This window comes from Lathamus discolor, chromosome 2 (assembly GCF_037157495.1).
Source record: "Lathamus discolor isolate bLatDis1 chromosome 2, bLatDis1.hap1, whole genome shotgun sequence".
Taxonomy (NCBI): Eukaryota; Metazoa; Chordata; class Aves; order Psittaciformes; family Psittacidae; genus Lathamus; species Lathamus discolor.
Window position 1 is genome coordinate 73445717 of NC_088885.1, and position 17684 is coordinate 73463400.

At 39.3% G+C, this 17684-nt stretch overlaps 1 protein-coding gene across 1 annotated transcript; it reads right to left on the bottom strand.

The window, feature by feature from the left end:
* Positions 1 to 34: 34 nt before the first annotated feature.
* Positions 35 to 17433, bottom strand: BPHL (biphenyl hydrolase like). The gene is made up of 7 exons (XM_065667456.1): positions 17275 to 17433; positions 14616 to 14719; positions 11919 to 12085; positions 7834 to 7987; positions 5345 to 5476; positions 2661 to 2784; positions 35 to 247 (listed from the first exon to the last, which is right to left on the bottom strand). Exons 1-7 carry the CDS (start codon positions 17367 to 17369, stop codon positions 160 to 162), a joined length of 864 nt encoding a protein of 287 aa, XP_065523528.1. The 5' UTR covers positions 17370 to 17433; the 3' UTR covers positions 35 to 159.
* Between the last annotated feature and the right edge of the window lie 251 nt (positions 17434 to 17684).

A 17684-nucleotide genomic window follows, 5' to 3' on the forward strand; every position in this document is an offset into this window, starting at 1 on the left:
TTACGTATTATCAAAATTATGATTTTCATGCAAGTATCTTTCACATTTTGTTTAATTACAGGATTCAAACCTTCCTGCAACTTGAATGAAAATTGAAAGCCTACTAGAATTCCCAAGCAAAGCAAAAAAGAAACACATCCAAGTTGTTTCCTACTCTGTTCAGCGTAGGAAGTCTTCCACCTGTTTGTTGAAGTCCTCTGCAAAACGCAGGTGTAGATTATGCTTTCCTTCTGGCATCAGAAGCAGCCTTAAAAGAGAAAATCAGACACTGAGTATGTTTTATTCTGTGAGCATAGGTAATTACAATATTTGTTGCGTTTTCCTTGTTCTTGGTTACCCAAGTACAGAACTGAAGTAACTCTTACGTATTGTCTGTATGTGGTTCAGAATATGAATCACAGCAACAGTTGAAGCAAGAAGTACATACTACTCCTCCCACTTTGGGGAGGATAAACTAAGCTTAAAACCAATTTTTGTGTCCTAGACCCAGTTTCTAGGAACCTTTCTGAAGGTCAGCAAAGAAGATAAGATTCCAGAAGTTACGTGAGCAGGATGCATCTTCGAAAGGTATGTGAAGTACCTGAGTTCTCCTTCCTCTTTTGGAGAAGAGGGGTTATGCTGGGCAGTAAATGCACTGAAGAGATCACTACAGAAATTTAGATTTCATGTCACCACAGGAACTTGGTTAGCATTTGAACTTTGTGTAATATGTCTGCAAAAAAGCCCAAAACCAAAACAAACCTATCTAAAACTAAGACATTCATCCATTAAAGTAAAAAGGGAAGTCAGGATTTCTTGCTTCTAAACTTTTGTTATAGCTATCTGTGAAGAAGGCTAAATCTTTGTAATACTGATACGAGTGTGATATGCCAAAATGCTACTTGCCATTGCTTCCCATCTGGGAAAAACTTTATACAGCAGGTATGTACCTCTACCATTTCTTCACATGTGTGTGGGAAACAAATTATTTGATCTTGCTGCATACTAAGCAATTTCAACAGAGCTAAAGCCATCTTGACTGATACTTTGCTGTGTTGTCTTCATGTCATCTAAGCCCCACTACAGCAAAGGGTATCTTTATTCTTTTCATAGAATCATAAAATGGTTTGGGTTGCAAAGAACCTCAAGATCATCTAGTTCCAGCCCCCTGCCATGGGCAGGGGTGCCTCACCCTAAACCAGGTTGCTCAAAGCCCCATTCAGCCTGGCTTTGCACACTGCCAGGAATGGAGCACTTCCACTTTTATGGGCAGCCTCTTCCAGTGCCTCACTGTCCTCATAGTAAAGAACTTATTATATCTAACCTAAATCTCCCCTGTTGGTGGTGACCAGTTTTGTTTTGTCTTATGGAAAAGAACAATAGTGTGTGAACATGTCCAACTCTTCTAGTACTTCTGTCTGCATTACATTTTCTGTTTCTTCAAAGATCAAGCAACATGGAGGTGCACAAACCTATAGCACTACATATGCTATTTGCTACTGCTGTTAAGCCACTGCAATGCTATTCAACTCCACCCATGCAAATACAGAATCATGGCCCATTCTTACCATGAGAAAAACAAGCAATGTTTAGCACTGCAATTGTCAGAAGCTTTTTCTACTTTACTGCTAGATACAAATAAAAGCAAGAAAAGCTTGCTTTCTTTTTTCACGGTAAATGCATGTGTTAATGAAAATATGCTAAATTTAAGGTTTCCCTTCTGCTTTATAATAGGCCATGTCATTTCCAGTGCAACAAGAGAAGAATGGGACCCTGTACCTAAGTATTAATTTCTGAGAACACAGTCTGATTTCTGAAAAACACAGAGGGGAACACTTCAACACAAAGACATGCAAAGAATCAATTTACATTTTATTGGATCCCAACTTCTAACAGTTTTCTCCTTGGCTTGTCTTCCAAATAGAAGCTGTTAGATCACTGCCTACTTTTTTTTGACTTGCCTTAGCCTCTGGAGCATTTCAGAGCTCAGTGAGACCTAACAGGATTATAGGAGCTCTGATCAGGGCATGTGGGAGTAATTAACTAGCAGACATGCCATAAAACACCTGCATCTGATTGCCAGAAAGATCTCTTGTTCTCGTCTTCCCTGTGGCATAATGCATTTTTATGAGCAGTGGGGCTGTCTTACAGATAAACATATAACTCATTTTTTCACCGAAAATTCCTGGGACTTTGGAAAAAAACAACTTTTGAGGTGGTTGTTCACATCAACAAGCAGAACAAACATCAGTATTCTGTGCTTCCCTCTAATAACTGGGAGTCTTTCTCCATTCATAGCGTTTAAGTTCATTGGTCTACTGATAGGGACAGAAACAAGGTCTCTTGCAGCAAGAGGAATGCAATGGCCCTAACAGAAGCAGAAGAAATTTGCTTTTTTCAGTAAATGCTAGGGACTGGTTCTGCATGTGAAGTGGCAAGAGGAAAAGGATCTTGATTGATTTCTCCTGGAGGACTTTAAGAAAGAGCTTATTCAAATATTATACTTTCTATATTGTAAGAGAAGTCCAGCTACATTCTTTGCATTGTAACTTTGTAGGGAAGTTTAGAATAGCTCTGTTTATGGCAGAGACAACTTGTTCAAATACTTTGTTTTACACTGTGGGTTTGAACCGTTTCATTTCTGCAACAATGGTTTATAACCACTCTATCATATAACTTACCGAGAGCCTTTGACGTGCTTATGAATGTATTCTGCGTGAGGCTGTGGAACCAAACAGTCTTTCTCACCATGAATTATAAATGTAGGACATTTAATATCTGGCAGCAACTCTTGGCAGATATTACCTAAGGAGAAAATAAATGAAAATCACGCTTCGTTTTAAAATGGTATGAAAGACTGAAACTGCTTCTGTAAAGGACTGTGAACTCCACTGGGTTCTAGCTATTGCCCCTCTTTGTGGACAGCATGCAGTGAAATTTATACAACTATGTAATCAGGACTGTAATTAATGTTTCTTTCTCCAAAATGTTACTTCACTGGAAATTGTTTCATTAATGGATGCCAGCACAAAGGCTAGATAGAATGAAGCAGTAATCTCCCATGTTCCCCCCAGGCTCTCCTTGACTATTCAAAGCAAATACATGCATCTCTCTCCTGGCTTTGTTCTTTTCAGCCTTAGAGTCTTATTGCCTTCATGTTAATGCTACATTTTGTTGCACTGGTTATCAGGTTACAACCTTTGCTACTTTTACCAACAAATTACCTTAGGTTGTATTCATGCTTATGCTGTCTTCTAGACCCCTTGCAATGAATAATCATTTAATACAAATTGTACTAAAACTATTCAAAGATTATTCTCCCTGCCCATTCACCTTACAAAACCTCAATTTAATGCTTTCTTTGATCTCATGAGAATTAACTTGTATTCTTAAAGACTTCTATTTTCTTTTTTCCTCATTCCTTAGTAATCTAGTTCCCAAACTGCCTCACTTCCCATGCTCTCACAAGAGAATCTTTGGCCAGAACAGACTCAATGAGTTTCATGTTCCATTTATCTTTGAGTTAACTTTGCACTATTTGTAGTTGTCTCCTTGCAGCTACCAACAGTTTACAGTTAATGTTCATATATGCACACTTCCCTTAGCTCTAAAGTCATATACTGTTCCACAGTTTTCCCAGTTGTTTGGCTATTTATATAGTCTTGCAGTTCTACTGGTTAAATATTTTAATTTAGAACACTGTACCCACAGTTCTAAAACATCTGCACAAACGTTGACTATTTTTTAGAACACATAACAAGTAAGTTAAGGTTATTTACGCAAGGACAGAGTTGGCAGTCAAACTAATATTTCCTAGTTTCCAGTCCTGAAACTGTTTTGTACTATAACCACTAGATTATATTTACTTCAAAACCATAAAAAAGCAAGAAGAATCTTGAATTTTGCAGCTTTATGCAACTTGGTTTTACTAAGTGTAGCACCTTCTAAAAGTTCTTCTCTTATGGCACTTCACACTGAAAGCTCTTCCCTTTGGGGCGAATAGTCTATTTCTCAAAAAGAACTCGAGTTTTTGACCAACATAGGCTTTGCTGTCCTCTTTTTCTCTCTTATGTGTTTTGCTAAGCCCTTTCCTTGTATCTGCCACATCTGCACCTTTTGTGTGGCTTGTCTTTAATTCCAGGGAGGCTTGCTTGTAGTCTAAAGTTGCCCTCCCCAAGCTATGTCTGGAAACGAACATGTAGCCTGATAATCACTCATCTTTTTAGCAAATGTTATAGACTTCTCCCTATATCTGACCCAGTTACAGCATCTAGGTAATTCAGCTGCTTGTTACATGCTTCCAGGTGGCTTTTCACAGTCACCTCCATCTCAGAGTATCTGCAGTATGTGCAGACCGTAGAAAGATATCACAGCCAGAGTTTCACCAGGCTGGGCTTTGGACTTAAGAATAAACTAGTTTTAAGGAGATATATTCTAGAAAGGGTAAAATAAAATCTGATCCTAATTTGCTACATCACTCTGCTGGGAGAAATTCTAGTGCCATGTTGCTGATCCCATACAAAACTTTCTGGAAAAAAATAGGAATTGAAGGAATGTTTTCCTTGTAGTACCTGCTGTTAACATATGTCACCTCCTGTCTTTCATTCTGAGAGCTAAGGGAAAATGTGTATAAGAGAATTACAGGCTCCTTGCTTTATGTATTGGGTACATTATGTATTTTTGCTTTAGGCAAATTAAAAGCATTCTTCCTCCAAATTAGAACTGCAGGTTATTATTCACTATATCCTTGGCTGCAAATGTCTATGTAGAGTAATTGTAGAAATCTTCAAAGATAAGCATTTAATAATTGTCTAGTTTAACTACTCTTTTTTAATTTTTGTTTGTAAACACCTAAGTTGTGTAAGTATTTGTTTTTGAACTTGTTCTGTTGATTTTGAGTTCCCCAAATCTGAACTTCCTTCTTTTTTAACTTGTATACACCAGGTTTGAAATTGTGCTTCAGCTCCTGTTTGCAGAAACTGGAGTGAACACACCTCTCTTTGGCGATATCTTAACATTGTCCCTAAGAGCTAATCCTTTGACACTGAGAGAGGAGAAAAACGCTTGAGCAGAATCCCTCCTGTTCAGTCTGTACAAAAGCAATGACTTAATAATGTTTTGTGGTGGCAGAAGAGGAGAGACTCATCAGCTAATGCTTCCCATAAATGTGTTTTCCTCCTGTACCTTGCTGGTTCTGTGAACAATATACAAAATAACTGCTTTATTTATGAGTGTGAGTCAGACCCAGCTTTTAATGCCATACTCAGAGTCCTTCTTTTACTGGCTGCTAGGAGTACTGTTATTTTTTTCACCCAGAACTGGCCGCTACTATAATTGCTTCAGTTTAACATTGTAAAAGCCTTACCATCTGAATTTTCAGCAAAGCGAGATATTCCATCTACCCAAGCCTCGCAGGTTTTTGCAAAGTACTCATGCCCATACATCTCTTCCAGTGGTTTCTTGACCTTTTCACTCCATTTTGAAACATCTCTGATGCCTGCATGAAATAACACTGAAATATGTTAAGTCCTTCCCAGCAAGAAGGTATAACCCAATACTGACATGAGTAAATTTTCAAACTGAATTGCAGATGAGTATTTCAAACTAGAAACTGTACAGAATGGTTTTGAATAGTTCATAGTACAGAAAGGGTATAAAAAAAGTAGTTTTACAATCTCTGCTGGAGTATTTCTGACTTGCAGAAGAGCCTCTTGTTATTACAAGGTTACAAGGAACGACAGAAAAAAATCCCATGTCCAATCAAACGACTCGGTCCTAGAACTTCCGATGTTTCTTTCTGGAAGACTTGCAAAAGAGGAGTTTAAGGAGGTACTTTTGTATAAAATGGGGTCTGTTTTACAACAGTGTGCCGGAGCTGGCAATTCCTTTTCATATCCTTCTTTGGCTCATGAATGGAAGTTCTTCCATGGCTTCTTCCAGTATTCAGATATTCAGAGGAAGAAAGCTCTTACTAACACATTCCAGCAGGCTGACATCACGGTACATTTGCCATAGTCTTACAGGAAAACAAGCAACTCAGTAGAGTCCTGTGACTCATGGCAGGCTGGCTAAAGCTGTACAAATAATCTGACACTCCAGGTATTTATTTATCAGATTTACCAAACTTTTCCCCTCAGAAGTTCAGTACTGCTCACAAACCAGATACACACAAGGGTGACTTTCACTGAACTATATTTCAGCTGTACAAGTCTCTATTGATAAAGCCCAAAATAATGTTGGCATAGCAGAGAACCTGAAAGAGACCTGAGTACTAGGTTGTCAAACAGCAATATATGCCACTAGATGAGCTTTTAATTGGTTTCAAATGGGAGTTAAGGGAAGAAAGGAGTGAGGTGTTAATTAACAAACACAACTTGCTCAGCCAAATGAGCAAGGTAGCAGTGACTGAAAGTGTTTTATAACAGCATCTGATCGGAAATGAGTTTGCTCACCCCAGGCAATCTGTTACTGAACAGCTGTTTCTCTTCTAGAAACTGCAGTTTTATCTTTGTGGCTAGCCTTAATTTAAAAAGGGGAGGGGTTGGGGAAGCCAACATTGAAAGGACACAGGCTACCAAACAAATACCTTTCTCTGCTACCATGCAACTGAGGTGCACTGATGGGCCAGCTGTAGAAGGTTTGTGCTGGTACTTTCTGAACACCATCACACAGAGAGAAATATTGAAACTAGCAGTCCATGAAGAGGCCAAAGGTCAGCACTGCTGTGGGTGCTCCATGTAAAGTAAGACTTCTATTTTTATTTCTCCTTTTTGTTTGTTTGGAGGGGGGTGTGATTGTTTGGTTTGTTTTGGTTTTGTTTTTTACATTTTAGCCTATTGGCTAATACTAACTGATATGCATTTTTATAATTATATAAATACAAAAGCATTTAAAAATAAAGCAGCACTTTTACAGAACTAAAAATTACTTTTCTTATTGAACTAAATAGTATACTACTACCACTGAAAGTGCTTTAGTATAGGTAAGTACACTTATGCAATATGTATTTACACCTGTAATCTGCTGAAGCCAGCCAGCTAGATTTCACAACTGGTATAAATCAAACTCCAGTCACTAAAATGAAACTATACTAGGTGACATTTGTTGAGAGCATGCATAGTTAACCCTTAATTTCTAATTGCAAAAGGAAATATGGTCCCTTTCTGAGTTCACTAGCAGTTTTTGCTATTTTCCTTTAGAGTGACAAGTGATCTGATTCTATTTCATATAAGTGGAACAAGCATCAGAAATCCCATGGCTTTTTACTTTGGAAAGGTTTTGTAACCACAATAATTAACTTTAAAGGAATGCAAATTAGAAAGGCATCCTGGGACATTTTGAATGATTCATTTGCTTCCTGAACTCAAATGGTAAGTTATGAGCTTGTTTTCTTACTGCTCTTGTATTATATAGGCCCTAGAGGCAAAAGCTGTTATGTGCTAGACCAGTGATTTTCTGTAGACCTTGTTTGAAGGTTGTGCAAGATGTGAGAAAAGAAATTAAGCCTAGGGTCAGTAATATTATTAGGTATTTAGTTTTAGGAATTTGTTGCAGCAATAAAAATTTCATTTGCTGAAAACTACTGATAAGCTATTATGCTTTTTCAGTAGTGTAAGTTAGGAAAGACTTGTTACAAATTCTGTTATATTACCACTAGAGTAAATGTTAGGGAGTTTCTCACTAACACTTTAATCTATCCCTATACTTAGCAACTTAGTGAGTTTTGTGTCCTGTTCCTTTAGTTTTGTTGTGTCCTCAACTCTGTAGCCATGTAGTTATTACATGACTAAGATTCTTAGGTCAAGAAGAAATGAAAACAATTTATTTAGGATATGATATTCAGTTTGTACATACCATTATAAATTCTCACATCCTCTTGAGTAACGCTGACATTTGCTCCCCAGACAACCAGCTTGTGGATAAGAGTTGGATACTTTGCAGCTGCAATGAGTGCTGTAATTCCACCATCACTCCACCCCAGCAAAGAGAACTTCTTAAATTTCAATGCCTTGATTTGTATAAGAAAATTATATGCAAATCATCAGCTGGTTTTACAAGCAAGTATCAAATAATTCTTGAAAATTAACTGCACAGATTTAGACACAACACTACATAGCTAATCTATAGTTAGCTTTCATCATCAGAACAAATATAATTCCTGCTACACAAAAATACTTAAGAAAAGGTCAAATAGTTAGAAAACAAGAAACTACACCTGCCCTTCCAATTTTCCACAACTAGTTACAGAAACAGGCAGTAGCCATATTAGATTCTTGCTGCGTTTAAAGGTTTCTTGAAATAAAGAAATATCTACTTACAACTGAGAGTAAAGACATTTTCAGAGAGCCTGATGGTATCAAGAATCTGTGGATTCTCTTAATATAAAGTAGGCAAAGACTATCACAGTGTGGGATGGTAGGTAATCCAAGACCCAGATGAATTTAAGAAATTGATTTATTTTATTTATTAATTTATCAGTCTGTTCTGTAACAACCAAAAAAAAAAAAAAAAGTAAAGAAGTAAAATATTTGCTACAGGATTGTACCAAATTTTAGTTCCCAATTCACATTTTCTGAAGCCTTAAAGTATACGTTTTAGCAGTTACTTCGTGCTGAATTGTAATTCAAAACATTAATAGTGAAATCCCCCCTCCTCAAAAAGGAAGACTTAGGGCAAAAAATATGACAAGCAAGACCTTAATTCATTCCGACTTGTACAATGCCTTCCACTAGAATTTCCTCATATACCGCAGTCTGTGGTAGGGAGGACCAGCTGGGGACTCAAGAGAGGATTTTGTGTGTGTAACATTCAGTGGGGAAGCTAAATGCACTCGGGAGCAAATGCATCTGAAGATTGTGCAGGGGTGATACTCACTGGTTATGCAGTGTTTGCAGTTTTGTATATAGAAGCCTCAGCTTGTGAACACTTGCAAACAAACACAAAAGTTTCAAAGCAGGTGTATGTTTTGTTTGTTTGGGTGGGGGCATCAGATATTACAGCTTTTAGATGTGATTAAGGGAGATACACTTTCAGAGGAAAAAAAGCAAGTGAATTGGGTGAGTTGTGTTGGTGCTTGGTGTTTTGCTGTCATAAGTCCAGGCCTGGTTTTGTTTCGGTTTTTTGTTTTGGACAGAAGAAAACAAAAATGCAGGCAGTGAGAGAAACAACTACAGAGAGAGCTTAACACTCAAGTGAGGCATAACCTTATCAGTCAGCTTGATACCTAGCAAACTTTTATCACTACAAGGCTTTTCTGGTTTTGGCTTCTTCTCTGGTATTAGGTTTACTGTAGCATCGTGCAATATTAGGTTTCACTCTGCTAAGCTGTAATTACTGAACGGAAAAGAAATATGGTAGGGGAAAGAAAATGACACGTAATGTAAGAGCTGACAGCAAGAAAATAGAAACTTGATTTTTAGCCGTTGAAAAAGTAGACTTTGTGACCCCCTTTCACTACCATGCTGCTGAAGGGTTACTGGTGCCCAGGCAAGTTTCAGGAGTTGGCAGAAGTGCTTGTAAAGCTGACGTATTTGCTGTTGTTGCTGCTGTTCCCCTACCACCAATAGCAAATGATGGATCTCTGTGCTGGCTGATGGGTGGAATAGCTGATTAAAACTCTTGTTCTTCAAGCCAGGGTTTTTGCCAGTGCTTCAGCTGAAATACATTTGCCTCTAGTATTTCTCTTGTTTACTAGGCATTCTCTTGATGTATTCTTTGGGTTCTCAGGATGCCTTTCCAGCAAGAGGAATTTAATTTATCCTTTGTAGCTTTCCAAAAAAAACCAACTGTGATGTAATAGATGTGTCAGATATGGTATGCATGTTTGCTTGCTTTGATCTGGAGGTCCTTACAGTATAGGCCTCTACCTAACACTGGCAACAACCTGACAGCTGGTTGTACAGCTCAATCTGTGGGTGATTTTGTGCTGGCTTTCCCCTGTAAGTGAGCAAAATCTCTTTTGAAATCACATCCTCCATTCAGACCTATGTGAAATGCAATAAAGCGATCACATGTGCTGTGACAAGTAACTTACAACAATGAGTTGCAATACAACAGTGCTCTGCACTGTGTGCTTTCATTAGATCACAGGGAGTATATCGCAAGTAAGGGTTGCAGTTGGTCTACCAAAACTTAGGAGAAGCCCAAGCTCATCCTTTCACTAGGATGGCAGCTCTGAAGAGTAAGAACTTCTTAAATATCAACACTAATTATTTCCATAATAATTGGTTTAATGGTATTGGCCTTTGCTAGCATTAGACATTTGGAGTGGAGCAAAACAGATTTATTTGCATTATACTCCTTTTATCTCATGCAGACTCCTTCATAGAATGCATACATTGATACAGAGCAGTGTCACATGCATCAAAGTGCTGAATACTCTGAAAAATTTCATCTTTCTGTTACTTCACAGAAACCTTGCAGGACTCACTCCTAGAGCAGAGGCACCAGAATCTGAAGAAGCCTAGAATAAAGGTTCTGGAGGCTCACCTATATGGATGGGTTTTTTTGCTAAGTGTAGGCCAGATAATGTATCTAAACCATACACTGTTGTAAGCCCTCTGAAGAAGTTATGACTTTGTTTTATTCTCCAAATCCTAATTGGCATGATTTATTGAGATTTGTGCTATCCTTCATGTTATGCTAAAATAGAAGCAAGTTACCCATGCTTGGAAAGATTTTAATAATTTGTTATTATATGCTTATATCAATAAACTTCTTCAAAAAACCAGGATGCTATGTCTTACTTGTTTAGGCAGCTTTGGAGATTGGTAGGCTGTTGTCCTGTTTAACTGGAAGCTACATGCTTACATTCTCCTTGGGCACAGCTCTGTTTCCTATTTTGCACTTATTAGTATCTGAACAGAGGCAGGAAAGGGGGTTACAACCATTCAGACTGAAAGTTTGTCACCTATCCATGGCAGCAGTGTTATTTTCTTTGTTACTGTAGCAGAAGAAATTGGTGCATTACGGTGCAGAGAGATTGCATTTATGGTTAGAGGGCAAAACTGTGTCTTAATCTCGAGTCTGCTGTCAGACTTACTTTGTTTCACTATGTGGAATACTCCAGGAAGGCTGAATTTCCAGTTTCAGATGTGTTTCTGCAGGGCTACTGCTTATTACAGAAATACAGTTGGACTGTCTGAATCTTGTCTCATATTTCTGGAATTTTAATGGTCTGCCAACTTTCTTAACTCCAAAAAGACTGTATAGCTTAATGTAACAAAGCCAAAATACTAGTTAAAACTAAACCAGAAAATAGTGTCGGCACTTACATAATAATAATAAAAGAGAAACAGAGAAATAAGAATAAAAGAGGAACAGAGAAACACACAGATATGAAATAAAGAATTTTGCAAGATAGATAGAGAAGTAATAATAGCTTTGGGTCATATCCTTTATAATCACAATAGCTGTATTAGTTACTAAGGTGTGGTATGGGCACAGGAGCCCTTTTATTTCCCACAAAAGCTATTTTGGTAACATGTTGTAAAATGCAAAGTGTCAAGTTAATGTTTAGAATAAAATGTCTCTCGAAATGGGCTGCTCAAGGCAAAATGCCAAGATTTTATCAGCTAGAAATTTTTCTAAAAGCCTTTCACTGTTACAAACCGCTTAGCATAGACTTTGTTTTTTATACACACTTTACCTAAACTTACATGGTTCTTGGCTGTGAACCTCTTAGGACAGGTCTTGGAATAAAACCATATTGTTTTATAATTAATTCCCACTGCTGAACCTCTATATGTATATAGAAGAAGAAAATATTTTCTAGAATAGTGTGCATCTGCTCAGTTTTCAGCCTTCATTTGTGTGCTCTTTTGCATAACTTTGCTAGAAACAATCAGCTTAACAGTACTCTTCTCCTCTAAATTTAAAGAAAATGGCTTTAAAAACCGAATATATATATACAAAATAATAAAACCTGAGAATATATTTACCTGCATAAGATCCACAGCATCTTTTGCATCCCTCTCAAAGAAATCCGGAGGAAAGTCTCGAGATGGCGGAATGGACTTTCCATATCCTCGAGGATCCCAAGCAACAATTGTGAAAAGTTGCTTATTCATGGACTTAAGTTGTGGTCCAAAATCGGTTTGACCACTCCCTGAAACATCATAATTTTTCCATTATAGTAACCACTATAATACATGGTAGACATACTCAAAATGAAAAGCTGTAGAAACTTGTATCTTAATTCTAAGAAAGATTATCTATCAGCTGAAGTATACTGTATCTCTAATTATAACCACTGCAAATCTCAGACAAGAAGTACTGTAATAAAAATCTTTAGAACTATCTGTGGTATGCATAGAGCAAATAATTTCAGGTAGGTATGTAGGCTAACAAAAACCTAGGCTCTACAAAGATGCTTTAATACAGAATCTTAAACTGAGTTACCTGGATAGGGATTTATCTTTAACAGATTTAAAGTAGTAGCACAATGGTCATTCCTGTTTACCTGGACAGCACAGGTGAAACTGAAAGTGGAAGAATATACTGACTAGCAACAAATTTGTAAGTGAAAAAGCACTGTGTGAGACAGTTGTTCTTATTCAATATACACTCCTATGAGAATATTGGTGCTTAAAGCTGAGCTTTAAATGATTTGTTGCCTGAGGAGACAGTGCTGACACAAAAGCATAAAACTAACTTTTGATTTTCTAATATGTATGTTACCAAATTAAGCCAAATACAGCCAATTTTCTGATGCATAACAGTTCCTTTTATTGATGGCTAAGACCTTGAAAGAACTGAAAAATATCACATGCTCTAGTCTATTGCCCTAAGTTATCTTTGAATGATAGCTTAGCATGAAGAAGGTAAGACTGCAATTTCTTATTTGCATTATGGACATGTGGTAACAGTATCACATGCCACTTGATTAGAACCTATTCGGATCTAATACATTCAAATGATGTAAATAAAATATCACATTGGTTATCCATTATTACATTAAAAAGGCCTTTTAAGGGCATTTAGGGTTTGTTTGTTTACTTGGAGAAATGTCCTTGGATACCTCCTCCTCACCATCAATTGGTCTAAATGATAAAAGAGGCTGTGTATAGAATGCTGTGTGAGCTGATTATAAGCCTGGCACGATTTCTTGCAACACCAATTAATAGCAAGTCAGAAGCAAAATATCAGGTTGTTTGAAAAATACCAATGCAATCTTACTAATATTAATCACGTATTTTTACATAGGCTTTGTATGAACCTTTGCACTAGCATGCACATGCTTGTTATGCTATGTTCTGTAACTTAAAACACAAGGCTGAGAGTAGATCAGAATGCTGTGTTTTCTTAGGTTTTTTCTATCTAGAAAGAGAAACATCACTTTTGTTTTAATATAGCTTACAAACAGTCTAGAGACTAATCAGTTCTGTTGACCTAAAAGCACTTTTGTTGCCAACATACTTATTAGTCTGTTAATACTGTAAACAGTAGAAAATAATATTGAAAACTCAGTACAAAGGGGGAAGTATGTGACAAACAGAATGTAAGGCTCACCCTCAATCTGCAAGACATTACACCATAAACTGAATAATGGGAAAGATACTAAGCCTAACTATTACTGTTCGTAATAGTGTTAACTGCATAACGGCAATGTGCACCTAATAACATTACTTGCAACAGAAGAAATACACTATTAGTATTTAAAGAGTTAGCATTGGCAACAGGATTACCAGTTTAAAAAGCTATTTAAAATGAAGAGGTTAAAATATATTACTATTAATGCATCACATTAACTTCCTTCCACCATGTGCTTGAAAAATCTTTGAAAGAAACAACCACTTCATGAAGACTCGGAAATGTTGCTGCCCAGAACAACGAATGTTTCTTGCTCTTCAGTTCTTGACATTCTACCATCTTGATCCAGCCACTTAGTTAAGTATAAACCCAAGTCTGAGCATGGTTCTACTGACAGCCTGCCACGAACAGTTAGTAAGTCTGACTGGTTCTTTAAAACTGCAGGAAACCAGAAAAAAAAAAAAAAGTGCCTCTGTTAATTTTAAAAGGTTGTTATCAAAAGCAGTGGTCTCGATGGACAGATACGACTTAGTTAGCAGAACCTGCTGTCCATGTCAAAAAGCCATTGAGAATCTTAATGATGTTGCCCTAAATAATTAAAACATGAAAATACATTTTTAAGCAAAAATCAGTCTCAACTGTGCCTCTTTCACTATGATAATAACCTGCAAGTGCTGCATTATGTCTTTAACTGAATTGGAATGCACCTAGTTTCTAAAAAGGAATGCATAATTAAGTCTGTGTAACAAATATAGCTGACCTGATTTCCCCCACTCTGTTATTTTGCATCTTGTGTATTTTAGTTATTTGCCACCTGTGCTGGACACCCCCTTTGCACAGTTAAATCCAAAAGTACAAGTGACTGCTACATAAGTCAAGACATTGTATAAAAGGTGCCTGGTGAGACAAATGAGATCTTTAAAAACTGTAAACTGACTGCAGTAACTCCACCTTTTCCTATCTACTGCATGTGTAGAATTTTTTTTAATGACAATGCTCCACAATCAGGTGTTGAACATGTTACAAAATAGTTTTGTGCACTCTAGTTTGAGACTGGATGGCGAAGGAGGTGTTTGCTCTACAAAGATAAGACAAAATCTCCAGACCTAGCATTCCGGGAAGCAGAAGAACTGCATGGCTTCCTTCTCCTGTCTGCTGATAATGCAGGTGGACTCCATTCACTTGGACTTTGGCAGATGTTATTGAAGTACTAGGGATGGGGGGATAGAAACAGGAAAACATAATGAGTTAATTCTCATTACTACATGGTCCTTCAAGGAACACAGAATAATTACTTTTTCTAGGTATTAACAACAACACAGTGAGATTTAAATGGCCCACTTACCTTTCATGGGTGAACAGAAGACTAAATAAGTTACCAGGAGCAGAGAAGTACTCAGTTGTGACCACTGTGCTTGGGTTTCACAAATGTAGTTTAATTACTTAAAGGGGAGAAAAAAAATCTTGACTGTGCAACAAGGGGCATATAAAAATAGCTTTACACAGCCACAGGAACATATTGAAAGTAATATACTAGAAAGGAGAAACCTTATTCTGTCACAGCATGGGGAAGAGATTCAGAGCAGACCTGCAGAGAAGGACTTGGGGGTGTTCCTGGGGGTGTTGGTTGATGAGAAACTTAACACAAGCTGGCAGTGTGCACTTGCAGCCCAGAAAACAACCATATCCTTGCCTGCATCAAAAGGAGCATGACCAGCAGGTCGAAGGAGGTGATCCTGCCTCTCTACTCTGCTCTCAGGAGACCTCACCTGGAGTCTTGTGTGCAGTTCTGGTGTCCTCAACACAAAAAGGACCTGTTGGAACAAGTCCAGAGGAGGGCCATGAGGATGATCAGGGGGCTGGAGCACCTCCAGTATGAAGTCAGGCTGAGAAAAGTTGGGGTTGTTCAGCCTGGAGAAGAGAAGGTGGCGTGGAGACCTCATAGCAGCCTTCCAGCATCTGCAGGGGGGTTATAGGGATGCTGGGGAGGGACTCTTCATCAGGGACTGTAGTGATAGGACAAGGGGTAATGGGTTAAAACTTAAACAGGGGAAGTCTAGATTGGATATAAGGAGGAAATTCTTTACTGTGAGGGTGGTGAGGCACTGGAATGGGTTACCCAAGAAAGTTGTGAGTGCTCCATCCCTGGCGGTGTTCAAGGCCAGGTTGGGCAGAGCCTTGGGTGACATGGTTTAGTGTGAGGTGTCCCTGCCCATGGCAGGGGGTTGGAACTAGATGATCTTAAGGTTCTTTCCAACCCTAACTATTCTATGATTCTATAGCTTTTGAAACAAATGGTGTTCACCTTGTAGTGAGCTACTGGAGCAGGCTGCCTAGAAAAGCTGTGTCTGCCCCATCCCTGGTAGTGTTCAAGGCCAGGCTGGATGGGGTTTTGAGCAACTTGGTCTAATGGAAGGTGGCCCTGCCCATTGCAGGGGGTTTGGAACTGGATGATCTTTAAAGTCCCTTCCCATCCAAACCATTCTATGAGTCTTTTATCATTCATTTCAACACTTTATCATACTTCTCACCACAGCAAATGAGCACCTTGGTCTTACTAAATTTTATGGAAATATGTGATTTTTTTTTTCTTCAGATAAATAATTGCCAAAACCATTTCAAGTTCCTACAAAACAGAAATAATCACCATCTTGCTACCTTTCTTAAAAAGTTACCAACATGCAGTTTCCACAGACAAGCGATGTATATTCTGCTTTCCTGATTCAGATGCTAGATTTTATTTTTTTTTAATACAGTTCTGATTTTTTTTTAGGATTAATTATTAACATCAGATGCTTGAGAATTTTGCTGAGCTTGTGATGTTTTTTTACTCTAGGATTGTGCCTTAGTGTGAAGTCCAGGCCAGGAGTTTCACACAGAGAGTATTTTCAATACTTTCTGGACTAAAAACAAATGAGTTTTTAAGTGCTGAGAAACCGTACTGGGAGTGGCAACACCTAAGGCAGATTTGGTCCTCAGTACACCAAGTTTCTGTGAGTATGAAATCACTTCAGTAAGCTCATTAGTGTGATCACTTCTGTCAAGTCTTCATAAAGACTACATTTCCCATTGGTTGGCATGATCAGAAAACATGTTAAAACAAAACAAAATGATCCCCCTTCACTGTTTTGTAACTGAAGTAGTAATGTTAATTTTTATAGCTCTTGAGAAGCACTGGATACATACTACCTGTTTACCAGACAGCACAGATGCAAACAGCTCTTGTACTGCACCTGGCCCTCGTACAGAGTATGAGGTGAAGCGCAGCTTAATCTGGGAACTACCCTTCTGTTCCAGCTGTGCTACCACACAACCTAGTTTGTATCTGTGCGGTGGATGGGGGGGGGGGAAATACACGGTATTACGTCTGACTTGCTCAACAGATTTGCAGAATAAGCAGTATTATATACGTTACGTATGCGCATTCTTTTCGCAACCTCGGAGACGTCCAGGAGACGCCTTAGGATGGCAGCGTTGCGAGGGGAAATGGACTCGAGGAGGGGAGGGTGACAGGCAGTGACGAGCACGGGCGGCGGAGCTTGTTGGCACAGCTCCTTGCAGCACAACGGAAAGCAGAAGCAAGCACCTCAGAGCCACCATTTTGTCACCACCACCCCCCCCCAATCTAGTGTACACCCCCCTCTGCTAAAATGCTGTTCGCACACACCCCGCGGTGACACCCACCCGGGCCTGTCAAATACCGCCTTCCCCAAGCGAGGGGCGAGGGAGCCCCGAAAGGAAGGAAGGAAGCGCTCTGGTTTTTACCCGTAGCAGGCGGCCGGTCCCCGGGGCATGAGCGGCGCGGCCCGGGCGGGCAGCAGCAGCACCCGGAGGGCCCGACCCGCGCTCCGCCGAACCATTTCACCCACCGAGGCCGACCCGGTAGGGAAAGCAGAGAGGAGGGGAGACGGGGCGGGTTCTACCCACGGAGGCCGCCCCGCCTCCTCTTCTCTCTCCTGCTGTCGCCGCCCGGCGGTGCGGCAGCCCTGACAGCTCCAGGCCGCGGCTGCAGCGCGGCGCAGGGAGCACCGCTGTGGGAGGCAGGGTCCCAGCCCGACGCGGCTCCACCCGAGGTGTCCGCTGGGAGGGAAGATCCCTGCCGGGCGGGGTACAAGGGACCAAGTCCCGAGCACCTGCACCTCTGCCCGTGGAGCGAGAAGCTCCGCAGACCGTGA